Below are 17,225 nucleotides of genomic sequence, written 5' to 3'. Positions count from 1 at the left end.
TTGCATTTGTGATTGTTCTGAGTTATCTATATATTTTATATAAACAATGTCTTCATTTATACTAAACTACTACAATCTGTAACATCCCGCGTTTTTCCGTTAAATTTAATTTTAACACCGTCTTTTTTTTTTTAAAAACATAATCTTTCGTATTTAAAGTAATAGTTTCCGTGAGTAACGTTCATTATATTTCCGCTATTTAATTATAACATCACTCGGTTACTCGAGCGTTTTTAAAATATTTCGTTGGTTAATTCCCGCACCCGCTTTGAAACTTGAGGGACCGAAGTTGTCAAGTGGGCAAACTAGTTGACTAGGTCAACTAGTCAACCCACCATTCTCATCCATTCAATCCCTCCATCTCTCTCCCTTTTCTCTCTAGCTCAAGAACCCCATTTCTCCCAACTTCACTAAATCATCATCTAAATTCGATCTAGGAGGCTTACAACAAAACAAATTACATTTTCGTGATCCTCTCTTCATCCTCTACGATTTGATACTAACTACACCGATTTTGGGTAACATTTCTAAAACTCTAGATTTCTTTAAATTCGTGTTTTTGACTTGAAATGTTGTTAGTTAATGTCTATGGCTCGTGTCTAGCATGATTATATGATTTGTATGCTCGATCTTGATGTTTTGGTGTAACTAGCTTGGAAATGAAAAGTGGATGCTTAATCCTTGATTTTGGATGAGTTAATGTTGTTACATTGTTAAAGTGCATGTTTTAATTGTGTTACTAGTATCATTAGCCACATTTGGATGTGTAGGTTGATTAAGGAAACTTCAAAAACCCGATTAATGATTTTGTGATGTTTGACTAGGGTTTGATAGTTCTTGACATGAACTTTTGGATGCTTAAATGTCATGGAATGTTAATTGTTAGTGTCTAGTAGTAATGTATGCTTCATTACCTTCAAAACGGCATATCGTATGTGTAAATTGGATTCCCGAATCATAAAATACGTTTTACGAACTTGAATCTTGAAAATAAACCTTTCTCGATCAATTGACGAGTTTTCGTTTATTGTAAATGATGTTTTTGATTGATGATATGTGGTTAGTTGTATTCCTTGTCGAAATAGCTTTCCGATGATATAAAATACATGTTCTAATTGTTTGCGGATCATAAAATGTGATTGTTTGTGTTTTGGTTCGTGCATACTTTGAAAACTGACCAGAAATCCCTGTACAGAGGGTGGCGCGGCGCGCCCCTTCCCCGCGCGGCGCGCCGATGTGCCTGGTCAGATTCTGACCTCCTCGTCCCGTTTCACGTGAAATGTTTGACTAGCTATCGACCTCCGATTCACATGAAACTTGTTCTAATATGCTTATATATGAGTAAAAACCTCAGAAAAATAGTTCGGGACCGAACCCGAACGCGTTGACTTTTTTTTTCGTTGACTTTGACCAAGTTTGACTTTTAGTCAAACTTAACCAAACTTTTAATACAATCTTCCTAACATGCTTTTATACTTGTATCTTGCATGAAACTTGACAATTTGCTTCACATGCTACATAATCGAGTCGTGTCGAGCCATAGGACTAATTGAACACATTTCACCCGACCTTGTGTCGTAACCGGTTAATTGATATAACTTACTTGTTTAGGTCAAGGCTAAGCAACTTTCATGCACACGTTTACTTGTTGAAGTACTTTTATACTCGTGCACTCGAGGTGAGATCATAGTCCCACTTTTACTCTTTTTGAACTTATATTGGGATGAGAAAACATAAACGATTCTTTTGAACTAAGTGAACACAAGAACGGGAAAACAAACATTCTACATACGAGTTTAGAACAAAATCCTCAATTCGATTATCATTAGTTACACTTGCCGGGTGTAAGCGAGAACTTATGTTATATGGCCATATGGGTTTGACAGCCCTCATCCTTGACGGTTCGCTACCGTCTACGGATGAAATATATTTTCGAGAATCAGTGTTTGTTCTAGCACTAAGTGATGGGGTATACAATGGAAGGAATGTTAAGCTTTGATAATTGGGTGCTCGTGAAACAAACTTTTGGAATGTATTACTATTATTTCATTGATGCAAATCTTGTGGTTCACTTGTACTTACTTACTTAAACCTATGATTTCACCAACGTTTTCGTTGACAGATTTCTATGTTTTTCTCAGGTCATGCACGATATGTGAAACATGCTTCCGCTTACTATTTGATACTTGCATCCGATGTCGAGTATACATGCATTTCATGGAGCGTCTTTTGACTTTACTTTAAACCGTGTCGCCTAGATTTCAATCGTACTTATAACGTTGTAACTTAACTTTTGGTTGAACAATCCTTGTAAACTTTGAAACAATCTTTATTTTGAAATGAAGGCGACATATTTTGGTCAAACGTTATCTTAAAGACTTATAATCAGGTAATGGGACCCACGTAGCCGACGCCGTCACTTGACGATTTGTCGGGGTCGCTACAGTTGGTATCAGAGCCTTGGTTGTAGGGATTTAGAGTTCATTTGTGTTCACCCCGAGTCATAGGGTACATAGGTGAATCTAGACTACAACCGGCATATAGACTGAAGTAGGAATTATTTGACTAATTGTGCATTTATACTCGAACTCTTCTATCATATCTAACTCGTATTCGATCTTGATCTTACGTTGATAAATTTTGTTGGTGCGCCACCTTGACTTTATGAAGTAATGTTAAATGCACATGAGAATCAGGGTAATATAATTTCCGGGATTATATTACGGTGATTCACATGGACGTTCCGACATTATGACATAGAGAATTTAAGGCGAGTCAACGATATTCTTATTCCATGCCACGGTTAGTATTGTTGAAAATACTAACCAACGATATTCTTGTCTCATGAAGGAACAATGGCTCACCAAGGTCAACACAATACTCCTCTCGAAACCCTAGAACAAGCTCTTCAACGAATGATAACCACCGCCGTGGGTACGGCCGTGGCCGATCACTTTTCTAACAACAACAATCATGGAGCCGGTAATTCAATCGAAGGTTGCTCCTACAAGAACTTCATGAAGTACAATCCTCCCACTTTCGATGGAACCGGAGGACCGGTTACTCTCACCCGATGGTTTGAACAAATGGAGACCGTTTTTAACACAAGCGGTTGTCGAGACCAAGATAAGGTCAAGTTTTCCACCCTCACTTTCACCGGTATCGCTCTCTCATGGTGGAACACGTATGTACAATCAGTGGGTATCGATGAAGCCCTTACACTCTCTTGGACCGAATTAAGAGAAAGAATGATCACCGAATACTTCCCGCGCGATGAGACTCGAAGGCTCGAGCAAGGGCTAAGGAATTTAAGAACGGTCGGGAACGACCTCGGAGCTTATAATCAACGGTTTACCGAACTAGTCTCGATGTGTCCAATTCTCATGACTCCCGAATCCCTAAGAATCGAACTTTACATGGATGGCCTCCCTAAGAGCATTCAACACAAGGTAATGACATCTCAACCCACTAACCTACAAGAGGCTTTAACAATGGCCCGCCAAGCCTTAGAAACGGTGAATGAAATGGAAGCACCGGCACCAATGGTCGAGAACCACCCGAGTAACAACAAAAGAACATGGGAAGCCTCTCAATCAAGCAACCACAACAATAACAACAACCCCGCCAAGAAGCCTTTTACCTCCAACGACAAGAAAGGCTATGCCGGAAAGCTGCCTTTTTGTGACGAATGCCACAAGCATCACTTTGAAGGATGTGGCAGGTTTCGCCACCGGCGCCAAGGACCCGTCGCTCGAAAGATGCCCAACGCACACAGAACGGATGCTTGCTTCGAATGTGGCCAACTGGGTCATTTTAGGAATGTGTGCCCAAATAAGAAAATCAACCCCAACGCACGCCGTTGAACCTTCGACATCGACACCAAGGATGCCCGGAACGACGATGGACTAGTAACGGGTACGTTTCTTCACAACAAACCGTATATTTCATACTTGTTCGATTCGATTACCGCTAGACGTTTTATAACCAAGGATTTGACTCATGCTCTTTATATTCCACCTCTTTCCCCCAGATACTACTTAGACGATTTAAGTGACCGACGGAAAAATATTGTGTGCCTATAAATTTTATTGGAGGAAATACGTTAAGACTTTTGACTTGACACCTATAGAACTAGGGAGCTCGGAATCTATTCGTAAAAAAAAAAAAAAAAAAAAAAAAAAAAAAAAAAAAAAAATTGTTTCCCCATCATCTTGTATAGATTATTGTGAACTGAGTAATTTTCGGTTGGAAACCGATACCCTCTCCCTCGCACCCATGACCTCATGATTATTTGCACGAATCCCGTATGTTCCAAATCGACCTCCGTTCCGGTTATCATCAATTGGGGGTTAAGTGAGACGATGTCTCCTAAGCCACTTTCCGAACTCGCAACGTTAGTTGTAAATCTTTCTTAGTACCATTCGATTTATTTAGGACTCTGTCCGTATTCATGAACCTCCTAAACCACGTATGCGAACTTATCTAGACAAATCGGTTATCGTATTTATAGATGACATCTTGAGTTATTCAAGTAAAGAAGGAAAACGAACAACATCACCATCTTACGCTCGAACTTTTGAGAAAAGAGCAACTCTATACCAAATTCTCCGAGTGAGAATTTCTGTTGAACGAAGTACAATTTTCTAAACCATGATGTGAATGGTCTAGGCATTTCAATCAATCTCGAAATCAAGCCACATGTAATCAGGAAACTCCCCCGACTCAGACTTGTATTCGTAAAATCTTAGATCTCGCCGGTTATTACCGAAGATTCATTTCTGCCTTTTCTCGTGTTACACGACTTTTAACCTCGTTAACTCACTGAGGGAAAAATTTAAACCCCCCCATGTCCGAACCTTGAGCGTGATACTTCACACCAATATTTCTAGTTAAAAATCGTATAGCACCAGATGGAACTCAATTATGAAAATATTTCTACATGAACGCCGGAAGGCATGCTCTCTCGACTCAAAATCAGTGTAACTGAAATTCGTTATTTTGCGCGAAGAATTCTAATACTAAATGGTGGATCCGATCAATTTTCTCGTCATCACATACCACGCTACATATCTCTGTTATTTCACCGTTACCGTCTGATATTACTGGAACTTAAGATAACACACGATCCAATGATACTTCACTCTTCTTTGACTTAATGTCATTGTGTTTCTAATAATCGGCCAACTATTATTCAACCCCGAACTAAACAACTACGTGTACGATCTCGTTTCTCTTTCAGACTTCGACTTTTGACAACTAGAGGCACGTTATGGCAACCTCGAGATGTAAACTCATCCTATTCTAAGTCCTCATTTCACTACTATCTTTACCGTTCGCATTTCCGTTTAAAGAAACTCCTTGTAACATTTCTCCATGGATAGAGAAACTCCTCATATTACATAAGTATTCGCCACGAGGGTGAATAGTCCTAACGAACATTTTTTTTTCGAACCCTAACTGACTCGTTCAAACATATCTTAAGAGATTCTATTCCAACACGGTGTATCTTTGTTAATTATCCCGTATCGAAATACTCGTTTCACTTCTAGTTTTACAAGAAGCCTCGGGACCGCGTTTAGACATGAGTACCGCGTACCATCCACAACCCGACGGACCGAACAAACATGCGATTTAAACCTTGGAAACCATAATACGAATTTGTATTACCAACTTCAAATTTACTTGAGAAAAATATTTTCCTTTAACCGAATCCTCGTACTACAATGATTTTCATTCGAGTTTTAACGTCACTCCTTTTGAAACCACGTGTGACCGGAAACGTCACTCTCCTTTGTCGAACCAAGTAAACGATGATCAATTCACCGGGGCCGAGGTTATTCATGAGCAACCGAGAAAATTTATTCATATTCAGGCAAAACCCTACGCGACTCGTAATCACCAAGAGCTGCGCCGATGTTAGACGTAAACATTTCAAATTCCACGTGGGAAACCGCGTCACGTTAAGAGTCGCACCTTGGAAGGGTGCAATCCGTTTCGGGAAAACGTAGGAAGCTAAATCCACGATATTTTGATCCTTTAAATTCTTGGGGTGTTTTGGACCCGTAGCTAGCCGTTTAGACTTTTCCGACTCATTTTGGGTCTCCGTTTATCCTACATTCAATGTATCAACTCAAAGACGTGTTTTGCGAAACGAGAACTTGTTATCTCCTTTGATGAACTCACTATCGACGATAACCCTCACTTCCTAGGAGGACCGGTTGAAACCATGAATCATGGAAGCCAAACCTTAAAACAACATATGATCCCGACCGTCAAAATTCGTGGAAATACTCAAGGACGTACCTTCACTTATTCGTAGAATTTACAACGCAAGGTCTCGAGTAAGATTCAACAACTACTACTTCCAACTAAATTTCGGGACGAAATTTCTTTTGAGGTGTGGATAATGTAACATCCCGCGTTTTTCCGTTAAATTTAATTTTAACACCGTCTTTTTTTTTTAAAAACATAATCTTTCGTATTTAAAGTAATAGTTTCCGTGAGTAACGTTCATTATATTTCCGCTATTTAATTATAACATCACTCGGTTACTCGAGCGTTTTTAAAATATTTCGTTGGTTAATTCCCGCACCCGCTTTGAAACTTGAGGGACCGAAGTTGTCAAGTGGGCAAACTAGTTGACTAGGTCAACTAGTCAACCCACCATTCTCATCCATTCAATCCCTCCATCTCTCTCCCTTTTCTCTCTAGCTCAAGAACCCCATTTCTCCCAACTTCACTAAATCATCATCTAAATTCGATCTAGGAGGCTTACAACAAAACAAATTACATTTTCGTGATCCTCTCTTCATCCTCTACGATTTGATACTAACTACACCGATTTTGGGTAACATTTCTAAAACTCTAGATTTCTTTAAATTCGTGTTTTTGACTTGAAATGTTGTTAGTTAATGTCTATGGCTCGTGTCTAGCATGATTATATGATTTGTATGCTCGATCTTGATGTTTTGGTGTAACTAGCTTGGAAATGAAAAGTGGATGCTTAATCCTTGATTTTGGATGAGTTAATGTTGTTAGATTGTTAAAGTGCATGTTTTAATTGTGTTACTAGTATCATTAGCCACATTTGGATGTGTAGGTTGATTAAGGAAACTTCAAAAACCCGATTAATGATTTTGTGATGTTTGACTAGGGTTTGATAGTTCTTGACATGAACTTTTGGATGCTTAAATGTCATGGAATGTTAATTGTTAGTGTCTAGTAGTAATGTATGCTTCATTACCTTCAAAACGGCATATCGTATGTGTAAATTGGATTCCCGAATCATAAAATACGTTTTACGAACTTGAATCTTGAAAATAAACCTTTCTCGATCAATTGACGAGTTTTCGTTTATTGTAAATGATGTTTTTGATTGATGATATGTGGTTAGTTGTATTCCTTGTCGAAATAGCTTTCCGATGATATAAAATACATGTTCTAATTGTTTGCGGATCATAAAATGTGATTGTTTGTGTTTTGGTTCGTGCATACTTTGAAAACTGACCAGAAATCCCTGTACAGAGGGTGGCGCGGCGCGCCCCTTCCCCGCGCGGCGCGCCGATGTGCCTGGTCAGATTCTGACCTCCTCGTCCCGTTTCACGTGAAATGTTTGACTAGCTATCGACCTCCGATTCACATGAAACTTGTTCTAATATGCTTATATATGAGTAAAAACCTCAGAAAAATAGTTCGGGACCGAACCCGAACGCGTTGACTTTTTTTTCGTTGACTTTGACCAAGTTTGACTTTTAGTCAAACTTAACCAAACTTTTAATACAATCTTCCTAACATGCTTTTATACTTGTATCTTGCATGAAACTTGACAATTTGCTTCACATGCTACATAATCGAGTCGTGTCGAGCCATAGGACTAATTGAACACATTTCACCCGACCTTGTGTCGTAACCGGTTAATTGATATAACTTACTTGTTTAGGTCAAGGCTAAGCAACTTTCATGCACACGTTTACTTGTTGAAGTACTTTTATACTCGTGCACTCGAGGTGAGATCATAGTCCCACTTTTACTCTTTTTGAACTTATATTGGGATGAGAAAACATAAACGATTCTTTTGAACTAAGTGAACACAAGAACGGGAAAACAAACATTCTACATACGAGTTTAGAACAAAATCCTCAATTCGATTATCATTAGTTACACTTGCCGGGTGTAAGCGAGAACTTATGTTATATGGCCATATGGGTTTGACAGCCCTCATCCTTGACGGTTCGCTACCGTCTACGGATGAAATATATTTTCGAGAATCAGTGTTTGTTCTAGCACTGAGTGATGGGGTATACAATGGAAGGAATGTTAAGCTTTGATAATTGGGTGCTCGTGAAACAAACTTTTGGAATGTATTACTATTATTTCATTGATGCAAATCTTGTGGTTCACTTGTACTTACTTACTTAAACCTATGATTTCACCAACGTTTTCGTTGACAGATTTCTATGTTTTTCTCAGGTCATGCACGATATGTGAAACATGCTTCCGCTTACTATTTGATACTTGCATCCGATGTCGAGTATACATGCATTTCATGGAGCGTCTTTTGACTTTACTTTAAACCGTGTCGCCTAGATTTCAATCGTACTTATAACGTTGTAACTTAACTTTTGGTTGAACAATCCTTGTAAACTTTGAAACAATCTTTATTTTGAAATGAAGGCGACATATTTTGGTCAAACGTTATCTTAAAGACTTATAATCAGGTAATGGGACCCACGTAGCCGACGCCGTCACTTGACGATTTGTCGGGGTCGCTACACAATCAATTTTTATAATATCAATCGCACATACCATGAATGTGTATGATGAGCTTTACTACATTTGTTATTAGACTTTTGAATCCAATGTATTATTTTCTTTTTTGAACCCGTAAGGTTGCGGGTATTACACTAGTTTTAATTTATATATGTGTATTTTAATCTATATATTTGTTTTATGTATATTTTAGTTAATAGTTATTGATAATTTAAAGATGCAAAGCACAATCAAATGATTTGTAAAGAGAAGTGTCATCCGATGAGGTAAGACTATTAAGTGCAAACTGGTAACGGTACCGAAATGGTAGCGAAATGATACCGAACCCGCTCTTGTGTAAACTAGGAACCGATACCGAATACCGTTGGTATTGTACATTTTCGATTTTTTGATAATTTTGTTCATCCATAACTCGATTAGTTTTTGGTTTTATTTTGTGATACCACTAATCAAAAAATCTGGCTTCGCCTCTGAATTTCTGACAACCAGTATGAGTCGTGAAACATAACAGAATTGCGATATCTCCAAATTTTCTAAAGAGTTGTCGATGTAATCACGTTGATAAAAAAAATTTTGGACTTGCACATACTTAATACATTGACCCATTCTCATGTGTTAGTAATAGTGTTCCATTGAAGTGATGGAATGTTTAGCCATTTAAAATTATTGTTCCGGACTTGTCTCGCAACGTCACAATAAATGGAAGTATGGAACACTTCGTCGATACCAAGCTTACATGACTCGCAAATGGAGCTAGAGAACTGAATGTTACGATGAAGAAGCTTACACTTCGAAGGTAACAGATCCATGACAATCTCGAATCAAAGACATTGACTTTAATAGAAACTAATTTGCACTATGAACAGAATTGCGAGTCACTAGGTAAAGCCAATCAGTTTCACGCATTAAACACTGAGAATGCAGTTGAACGATAACTTGTCCAAGACCATTTATCACTTTTAATTGAAAGATGAACAATTTGGAGGAATACGGAGGTCTATAATAAGCGCCGAAAGTTGGAACAAATCATTAAGCAAGAGGTTCACTAGGTAAAGTCGTAAAGCCAATCAGTTTCACGCATTAAACACTGAGAATGCAGTTGAACGATAACTTGTCCAAGACCATTTCTCACTTTTAATTGAAAGATGAACAATCTGGAGGAATATGGAGGTCTATAATAAGCGCCGAAAGTTGGAAGAATTCAGTATCATTCACTGGGGTTTCGACTTGAATTCCATTCTCAATTGCCATTTGAAAATCTAGAAGCTACATCATAGGTTTTGTTCGATGAAAGAGCGTAAAGTGTCGAATATTAAGATAAAGAGTAGTGCCATTACTCCATAAACCAGACCATATGGCGTTTTTACTTTCTACTTGATGATTTGTTTCTGTACCGCTCTTAATTCAGTAAGTAAATTGCCGTTTCTTTGTCACTTAATCTGAAAGTTGGTATGTTTCTAGGATACATAGAATCGGACACCCCTTCTGAAATAGAGTCAAATGGAAACATAATATAGAAAAAAGTATGCAACCCCTTATGTTGCCCATTTTCAATGTGACATGGTAGACGGGTCGATTAGATTAATGTGGTGGATTTCATCAAATGTCTGATTTATGTTAGCCCAAACACCGTCGCAATTAGCCTTGACCAATGGTTCAAAACCTGTATCTTGACTTTAAAATCTTGACCTAAAGAGTCATCAATATAGGTTTAGAGATTCTGAGATATAAGGACAAGGTTAAGAGATCTGAGACTAGAAACTCAAAGCCCACCTTTCTCCTTATCGTTGAAATTAAGATCTCATTTCGCCCAACAAAATAACTTTCTAATGCAATACCAAGATAAAAGATTAAACAACACATAATTACGATGGAGCTTGAAGCTTTAACAATGGCTGCTAACTGGAAAACATACTCATGAACAATCTATCTGTATGATTATTTAGGTCTTGATTTAAGTAAAACTTTTATATCTTGAGAATAATTTCAAAATCATAAAATCATAAACTTTGTAAAATCATAATCTTGAGAATATGAGATCCAGTATTTGTAAGTTAAGCACTCTACAAAAAAAATTACACTGTCTAGAACATGACGAATATGAGTTTTACATGCTAACATCGTAAATAACTCAATTATTTTACACATGTATTTATAACTTAAAAACGACGTAATTAGATTCTAAACACATGTCAACCTCAAAAACGGTGACCAATATCGCATGAGGAAACAATGCAACAAAAATATGAAACTTGACTATGGTGTATTCTTTTTACTTCTTTTTCCTTGGTTCATCAAGCATTTAATCTTTCTTGTAGATTAGTGTTGGGTAATCTGGATTCCACATATTGTTCTCAACATAACAAAGAATTTCATCCTGCAAAACCAAAGGTTTCGTTAGAAACAATATCAACATAAACACTATACAATAAGGTAAACACAGAAGTCTTAATTAATTGTGACAATACCTTATTTAGCTTACGGAGCTCACGGGCATCCATTTCACGATATCCTTCTACTAGATCCTCTTCTATTGCCTCAGTGATAACCGCAGCAGCTACCTGTTTTGTTATATCACGTATGCTGGGACACCAAAATGACAAAAACAAACTCTTTTGTTAAAGCGTGTCTTTTATATAAAAATGTCATAATATATAAGATCTGATTATATCAGTAGCCATTAACAAATTCTTCAGCAATAAGAGGATCAAGTGAAATTTATTTTTATACCTTGAAATCGAAGGGTATATAATTCCTTTGAGGACCTCCTCTTCAGTCATATACGCAGCAAGGCTGTAGTTATATTTCCCAAACCAAACATCAAAAAATAAATAAATAAATAAAAGAAAATCATTACAATATGAGTTGACTAAAATGCTAGTGTTGTATATTAAGAAAAATACCACTCAGCTGCAGCCTGTAACATGCCATCGGAGACTACTCTAGAGCCAGACAGAAGAGTACCAAGACCAATGCTGCAAAATTTGAATATAGTAATATTAGAAATAAATGAAGTATATATATAAAAAAAATAAAAAATTAGTGTCAAAGAAACTGACCCGGGAAAAAGATACATATTGTTTCCCTGGTTGCAATGGCCTATGTGCCCATTTCCTAAAACAATAAAGATCGTTTAATCTATTAACCGTTCAAAGTGAAGTCTAATGTGGGCTTAGAATTAATTAGAAAAAATATGTAGAGACATTTAGAACACGAACCAAGATCCACATCAGCAAATGGGCTTCCACTTGCAAAGACAACATTGTCACCCACGATAGAAAATGCTTCTTCAGGGGTGCATTCAGCTGCCATACACAAGAATCAAGAATCACATTTGAAGCTTACATAATTCAAGTTGTTCATATGATACAAACATACCATTAGTTGTAGGATTTGACATTGCAAATATTGCCGGTCTTGTTGAAGTTGACCCTTTAAGTGCTTCCAATACCTACGCACAAGTAAAAAAAAAAATAACATGTAACTACACATTAGTTATCTATTTGTAGTCTTTTCAAGCATAAAAAAAAATAATACCAATGTATATCTAAATCTAATAAAATGTTAAATATACCTCTTTAGAAAACAAACCCCCAACTGCAGACAACCCTAGGAGTACATCAGGCTTCACTTCCCGCACCTGAAAGCAAACAATAGCGACACTCGATCAATAAATTATAAATTATATATTTAAATTTCAAGTTCCGAAGCTATTAGTCAAGCATTTTAAATGTTTGGTTATAATCAAAAGAATCAACCATTAAATACGAGTTAGATAATAAGCGGTCACATTAAAGGTGACAACTATGACTCAATTACTTATCAATGAAATGTTCTGTTTGGCTTCCAATCGGCTCTACTTTTGAGTCAACAGCAAGCGTCGATTTATTGGCGTCTTGACTGCCGTTTAGAGCCTAAATTGAATTCCAGGCAGGATTTAAAACCCATGGAAATTTGATTCTACCATTTTCATGGCGTCTCAATTTTATTTTTAATTTTATTTTACTTTTTTAAAAAAAAAAATTCCTACTTATTGGCCGGAGGTCCACTCGGAAGCACTCTCTTTATCCGTCGAATAGAGAGAGGGATGACTTTCTCTACTTTTGAGTGTGTTTCACTCTGGGTGGAGAAATGACTTGTTTTTATTCTAGGATAGGGGAAGGATTGTCTACATCTCACCTCCCCCATACACCACTCATGTGGTATTGGGTTTTGTTGTTGTTGTTGTTAGAGGCCCGGTCCGATTAAACAAACTCTGTCAAAAAATCAGTCAACCCTCGGTCAACGGGGATTAATCGGTCGAAGTAGCGTTAATCCGGTAACCATAAATCGGGAATTTATGGGAATTAATGTGTCAAAGTCAAACATAGTCAACATCCAATCACTCCCAGATTAATCCGCCATCCAACCGATTAATCCTCAATAGGGAATTTTTCAACCTTGCAAATGGGAAAAATCGAATAATTTAATTAAAACGAGACCAGATCAAATGGTCAACAATGATCAAAACTTTATATTTAATGCATATAACCTCGAATCATTTTACTCGAGAACTTTGATTGTTATTAAAATGCTATTACACCACACTACTCTTGAAAACATGATAAACAAAGTTGATCCAACCCAACCTGGCATGTTTCACCATTACTAAAAGTCATCCATTTTACCCCCAACGTTTAACTAGTTACCCAAAACACCCCTGTATTTTTACCTATAGCACACAAAGTTTGATAAGGTAAAAGGCATTCAAACATACCACTTCTACAAGACTCGCGCCTTCTCTTAATCCTTGGCGGTCAATCTCTTTAGTCTTCCTAGCAAATGGTTTTGCATCTTCTTCTATATTTTCACGCTCCTCTGTCACCAAACCCTAATACATTACCAAAAGTTGGTCACTTCAAATGCATGCCCAATTAATCAACGGAACAATTTGACTAAGAAAAATACTTACTTTAGCATCAACGACCCAAAACTGACTCCCGGCAGCCTCAAACGCCAAATCATTGTTTCCCAACATTCTTGCCATTGTTTTCCTAGCAGCATTCAAAACCCCAATCCCTGCACTGCAGTTGTACATTATCAGGTAAGTACTTTTTCTTTAACTATATTTTAGATTATAATGTGTGAATCGTGAATATGATGAGTAATTGGGAACAGTTCATTTCAAATAATAGATGTGGAATTGCCTTTCCAAAAAATAATAAAAATAAATAAATTAAAATATAAAATAATAATAAAAAAGAATATGGACCTTCCAGCACCGGCAACAACAATTTTTTGTTTTGGGAAATCGATCATTGGCTTTCCTTGTGCTCTGACAGCACCAAGAAGACCAGCAATTGCAACACCAGCTGTTCCTTGTACATCATCATTAAACATTCTGTAGCTATTTCTATAACGTTGCAGTAACTTAAACGCCCACTTGCTTTGAAAATCTTCAAACTAAAACAAAAGCAATATATCTAATTAACATCTTTTTACAATAATTATTATGATAATGATAATGTTGGAAGAAATTAGACAATATTGTCTAGAAACATGTTGAAATCCTAGGAGGAAGATTACCTGAACAATAACGTGGGGCCATCGAGTGAACACAGCCTCCATAAATTCATCAATAACAGCAATATACTCCTCACCATCAAGACGGTGTTGTTGCAATCCCAAATCTAAACATATATAACTATCATCATCATGACATCATCTAGAACATAATTTTTTAAATGAGGATCTACCAAATGAGTGAGAGTTATAAATATATGAGCATCTGAAGTTCAATTATGTCTATGTATCGATAGGGAAAAAAAAGATAATATGTAATATAGGACGCAAGTATATAAAGGTACATTGAATTCATAGAAATAACCATACAAAGGGGGTCTTTAAGAAGGGCCTCGTTGTTGGTTCCAACATCAATCATAATAGGAAGCACCTGTTATAAGTCAAAATGAGTATGCTAAAAAGTAAAAACTAAACGGTGCAAATAATCTTGAGACAATAAAAAATTACTAAACGGTGCAAAAATTACTCTTTGAGGGTTTATTCCTGCAGCAGCAACGTATAAATCCAACTTTCCTATTGCAATACCAATCCCCTGAACACCCAAATCACCAAGACCCAATATTCTGCTTCCATCCGTAACAACAATCATATCAACCTATATGTAAAACTGGAACCATTAAAACTTGAACAATTATATAGAGTTTAATTAATATTAATAAAAGATATATATCAGTCATGCAGACCTGATCAGCGGGCCAATTATACACCATTGACATCATCTCTCCACGATCGGAAGCACTAAAATACATCCCCCTTGGCCTTCTGAACAACCCACCATATTTTTGGCAAACAAGTCCAACTGTAGGAGTGTACACTATAGGAGCATATTCCTCAATTTTAGCAATTAGAACCTTCCATAACAAAATATCATACCATTTGATTAAAATCTGATCTGTTTATAGAAGGTTTAATCACGATCCAGTTAGTCCTATTAACATATATGTAAGCATACCTTATAGTACATTGTCTCATTTCTGTCATGTAACCTGTTAAGTACCCGCCACATGGCCAACGAATTTGTATCTGATGGCCCATCCCTAGCGTTCACCTCAAATCTCTTAAGGTCAGCCACTGTGGAATTAACAGAACTATTATAAATAAAAATTAAAAATTCATACAAAACTGGTTACCAAAGTATGTGGGTCAATTATAATTTTTTTATAGATAACCTAAACTATTTAAATTCAGTATCGAGTTTCAATGTAAGAAAAATATCATCATCAGCTATCTAATTTGCTAAAATTTCAATGCACACCTTATATTATTAACACGTTAAGTTTTTTTTTTTTTTTTTTTTTTTTTTTTTCGTAAACTAAATAAATGTTACAAGTAGCTACTATAAAGAATGCATAATCAGAACAGACAATTACCCTAAACCCTAACAGTAACAAATAGTTCACATGCCTAATTAAGTCTTAACATGTTAAAAGAAAGATAAGAGTATTTCGTAGCTTACTAAATCGCTCAATTTGTTGCTCATTGCTCATGACATTTGGAGGTAGAAGCCCTCGAAGTTCAAGACGATCTCGTTCAGTCATAGAGAATGCTGTTCCCTGTTAATCAACATTGTCAATGTTATCCATATTTTTCAGGCAACAATATTTTAGATCTCTGCACATAACAATAACTTTCTCACTTATTCACACATCTAAGTATCAATAATCAATAATAATAATTAAAAAAATATCTCATATGTTCCCTAAGCTTTTTAATTCATCAATTTTATATGGCATAATATCAACTAATCTCCAGAATCTAGTAAGTGAAAAAATGAAAAATACTTCAAACTCAAATCTTAATGTTTAAGTAGCATATATGAATATTATAGTAGAATAGAATAGATAAATATATTAAATATGATTATAATGAGAAGGAAGTATAGTATACTTGAGATTTAAACCTTATTGAACCACGGATCATGAAGAATATCAAGACCTTGTTTATGAACAATTGTAGGTCGATGACCTTCAATGGTAGTGAAAGATCTACAGATTCTGTACTGTAATCCTCTGATCATACACGATGTGAATCGAATCTGGCGAGAGAAATTCGACATTTTTGGTTCCGATAAAGTTGATGATGCAAATGATTAGGATTATTAAGATAACGATTATGATCTAGGGTATTTATTTATTGTGCCCTAATAATTGGGAAGAAGAAGAAGAAAGATGTTCAGACGAGTATCAAAAGCTGATTTTTGGAAAGTGAAAACGTATCAATCAGTCAGTCAACGGTTATTCAATTGTAAGTTTCCAGTTAGGGAGTTGATTAGTAAACCACTTGTTTTTTTCCGTACACCACCAAACTACAATTTTTGACTATTTTACCCTTTCTAACTCAAGGCCCTTTTCCCTAAATTAATTATGAGAAAGGGTAAAATGGTCCAAAATTAAATTTTGGTGGTGTATGGCAAAAAGTAAGTGATGTACGTATCAGCTCCCTTCCAGTTATATTTTGTCGGCAAGTTTAAAGACTGTTGCGTTCAACAATTGGGCCAGATCGGGTATTAAGATTGGTTTGCGCTCGACCACAAAAAAAAAAAAAAAAAAACAAAAAAAAACAAAAAACAAAAAAAAAAACAAAAAAAAAAAATATACAAGAGTTGCATATGAAGACAAGAAAGTGAACCTAAACATATTACGGAGTACATAAGTATAATAAATTGTATATAATACTAATAAATAATAAATATACTCAATCACCACCTATCTCTTCGATAGATTAGAAAAAATATACAAGAGTTGCATATGAAGACAAGAAAGTGAACCTAAACAGCAAGAACTACACTAAATTTCTACAGCCATGCGTTTGGTTTTACCCGTTGGTTTTATTTACCTAATGGGATGGGATGGCCAATTGTGAAATTTTACATATTAAACCCTTATGAATTAGAA

General features: G+C 36.2%; 1 protein-coding gene across 1 annotated transcript; it reads right to left on the bottom strand.

Annotated features, from left to right (window-relative positions):
* Window positions 1–10,813: 10,813 nt before the first annotated feature.
* Window positions 10,814–16,558, bottom strand: LOC139843721 (NAD-dependent malic enzyme, mitochondrial). Its single transcript, XM_071833864.1, has 18 exons — window positions 16,232–16,558; window positions 15,788–15,884; window positions 15,284–15,402; window positions 15,015–15,182; window positions 14,798–14,926; window positions 14,641–14,701; window positions 14,335–14,438; window positions 14,021–14,211; window positions 13,721–13,832; window positions 13,526–13,639; window positions 12,344–12,409; window positions 12,148–12,220; window positions 11,988–12,074; window positions 11,829–11,883; window positions 11,673–11,744; window positions 11,500–11,562; window positions 11,238–11,352; window positions 10,814–11,146 (listed from the first exon to the last, which is right to left on the bottom strand). The coding sequence occupies exons 1-18, from the start codon at window positions 16,385–16,387 to the stop codon at window positions 11,072–11,074; spliced, it is 1,857 nt and encodes a 618-aa protein (XP_071689965.1). The 5' UTR covers window positions 16,388–16,558; the 3' UTR covers window positions 10,814–11,071.
* Between the last annotated feature and the right edge of the window lie 667 nt (window positions 16,559–17,225).

The sequence above is a fragment of the Rutidosis leptorrhynchoides genome, chromosome 4 (genome assembly GCF_046630445.1).
Source record: "Rutidosis leptorrhynchoides isolate AG116_Rl617_1_P2 chromosome 4, CSIRO_AGI_Rlap_v1, whole genome shotgun sequence".
Lineage (NCBI taxonomy): Eukaryota > Viridiplantae > Streptophyta > Magnoliopsida > Asterales > Asteraceae > Rutidosis > Rutidosis leptorrhynchoides.
Note: the sequence above shows the minus strand (reverse complement) of the source record. Positions and strands in the feature narration are given on the sequence as shown.

Bases quoted from the DNA above. Each gene is read 5' to 3' on its own strand.
- LOC139843721 (XM_071833864.1), bottom strand. From the start codon at position 16,387: ATGTCGAATTTCTCTCGCCAGATTCGATTCACATCGTGTATGATCAGA. The intron at 12,410-13,525 runs GTATGTTTGAAT...GTTTGCTTTCAG, and splicing joins GCGCGAGTCTTGTAGAAGTG to GTGCGGGAAGTGAAGCCTGA. The intron at 11,147-11,237 runs GTATTGTCACAA...TTGGTTTTGCAG, and splicing joins AGCTCCGTAAGCTAAATAAG to GATGAAATTCTTTGTTATGT.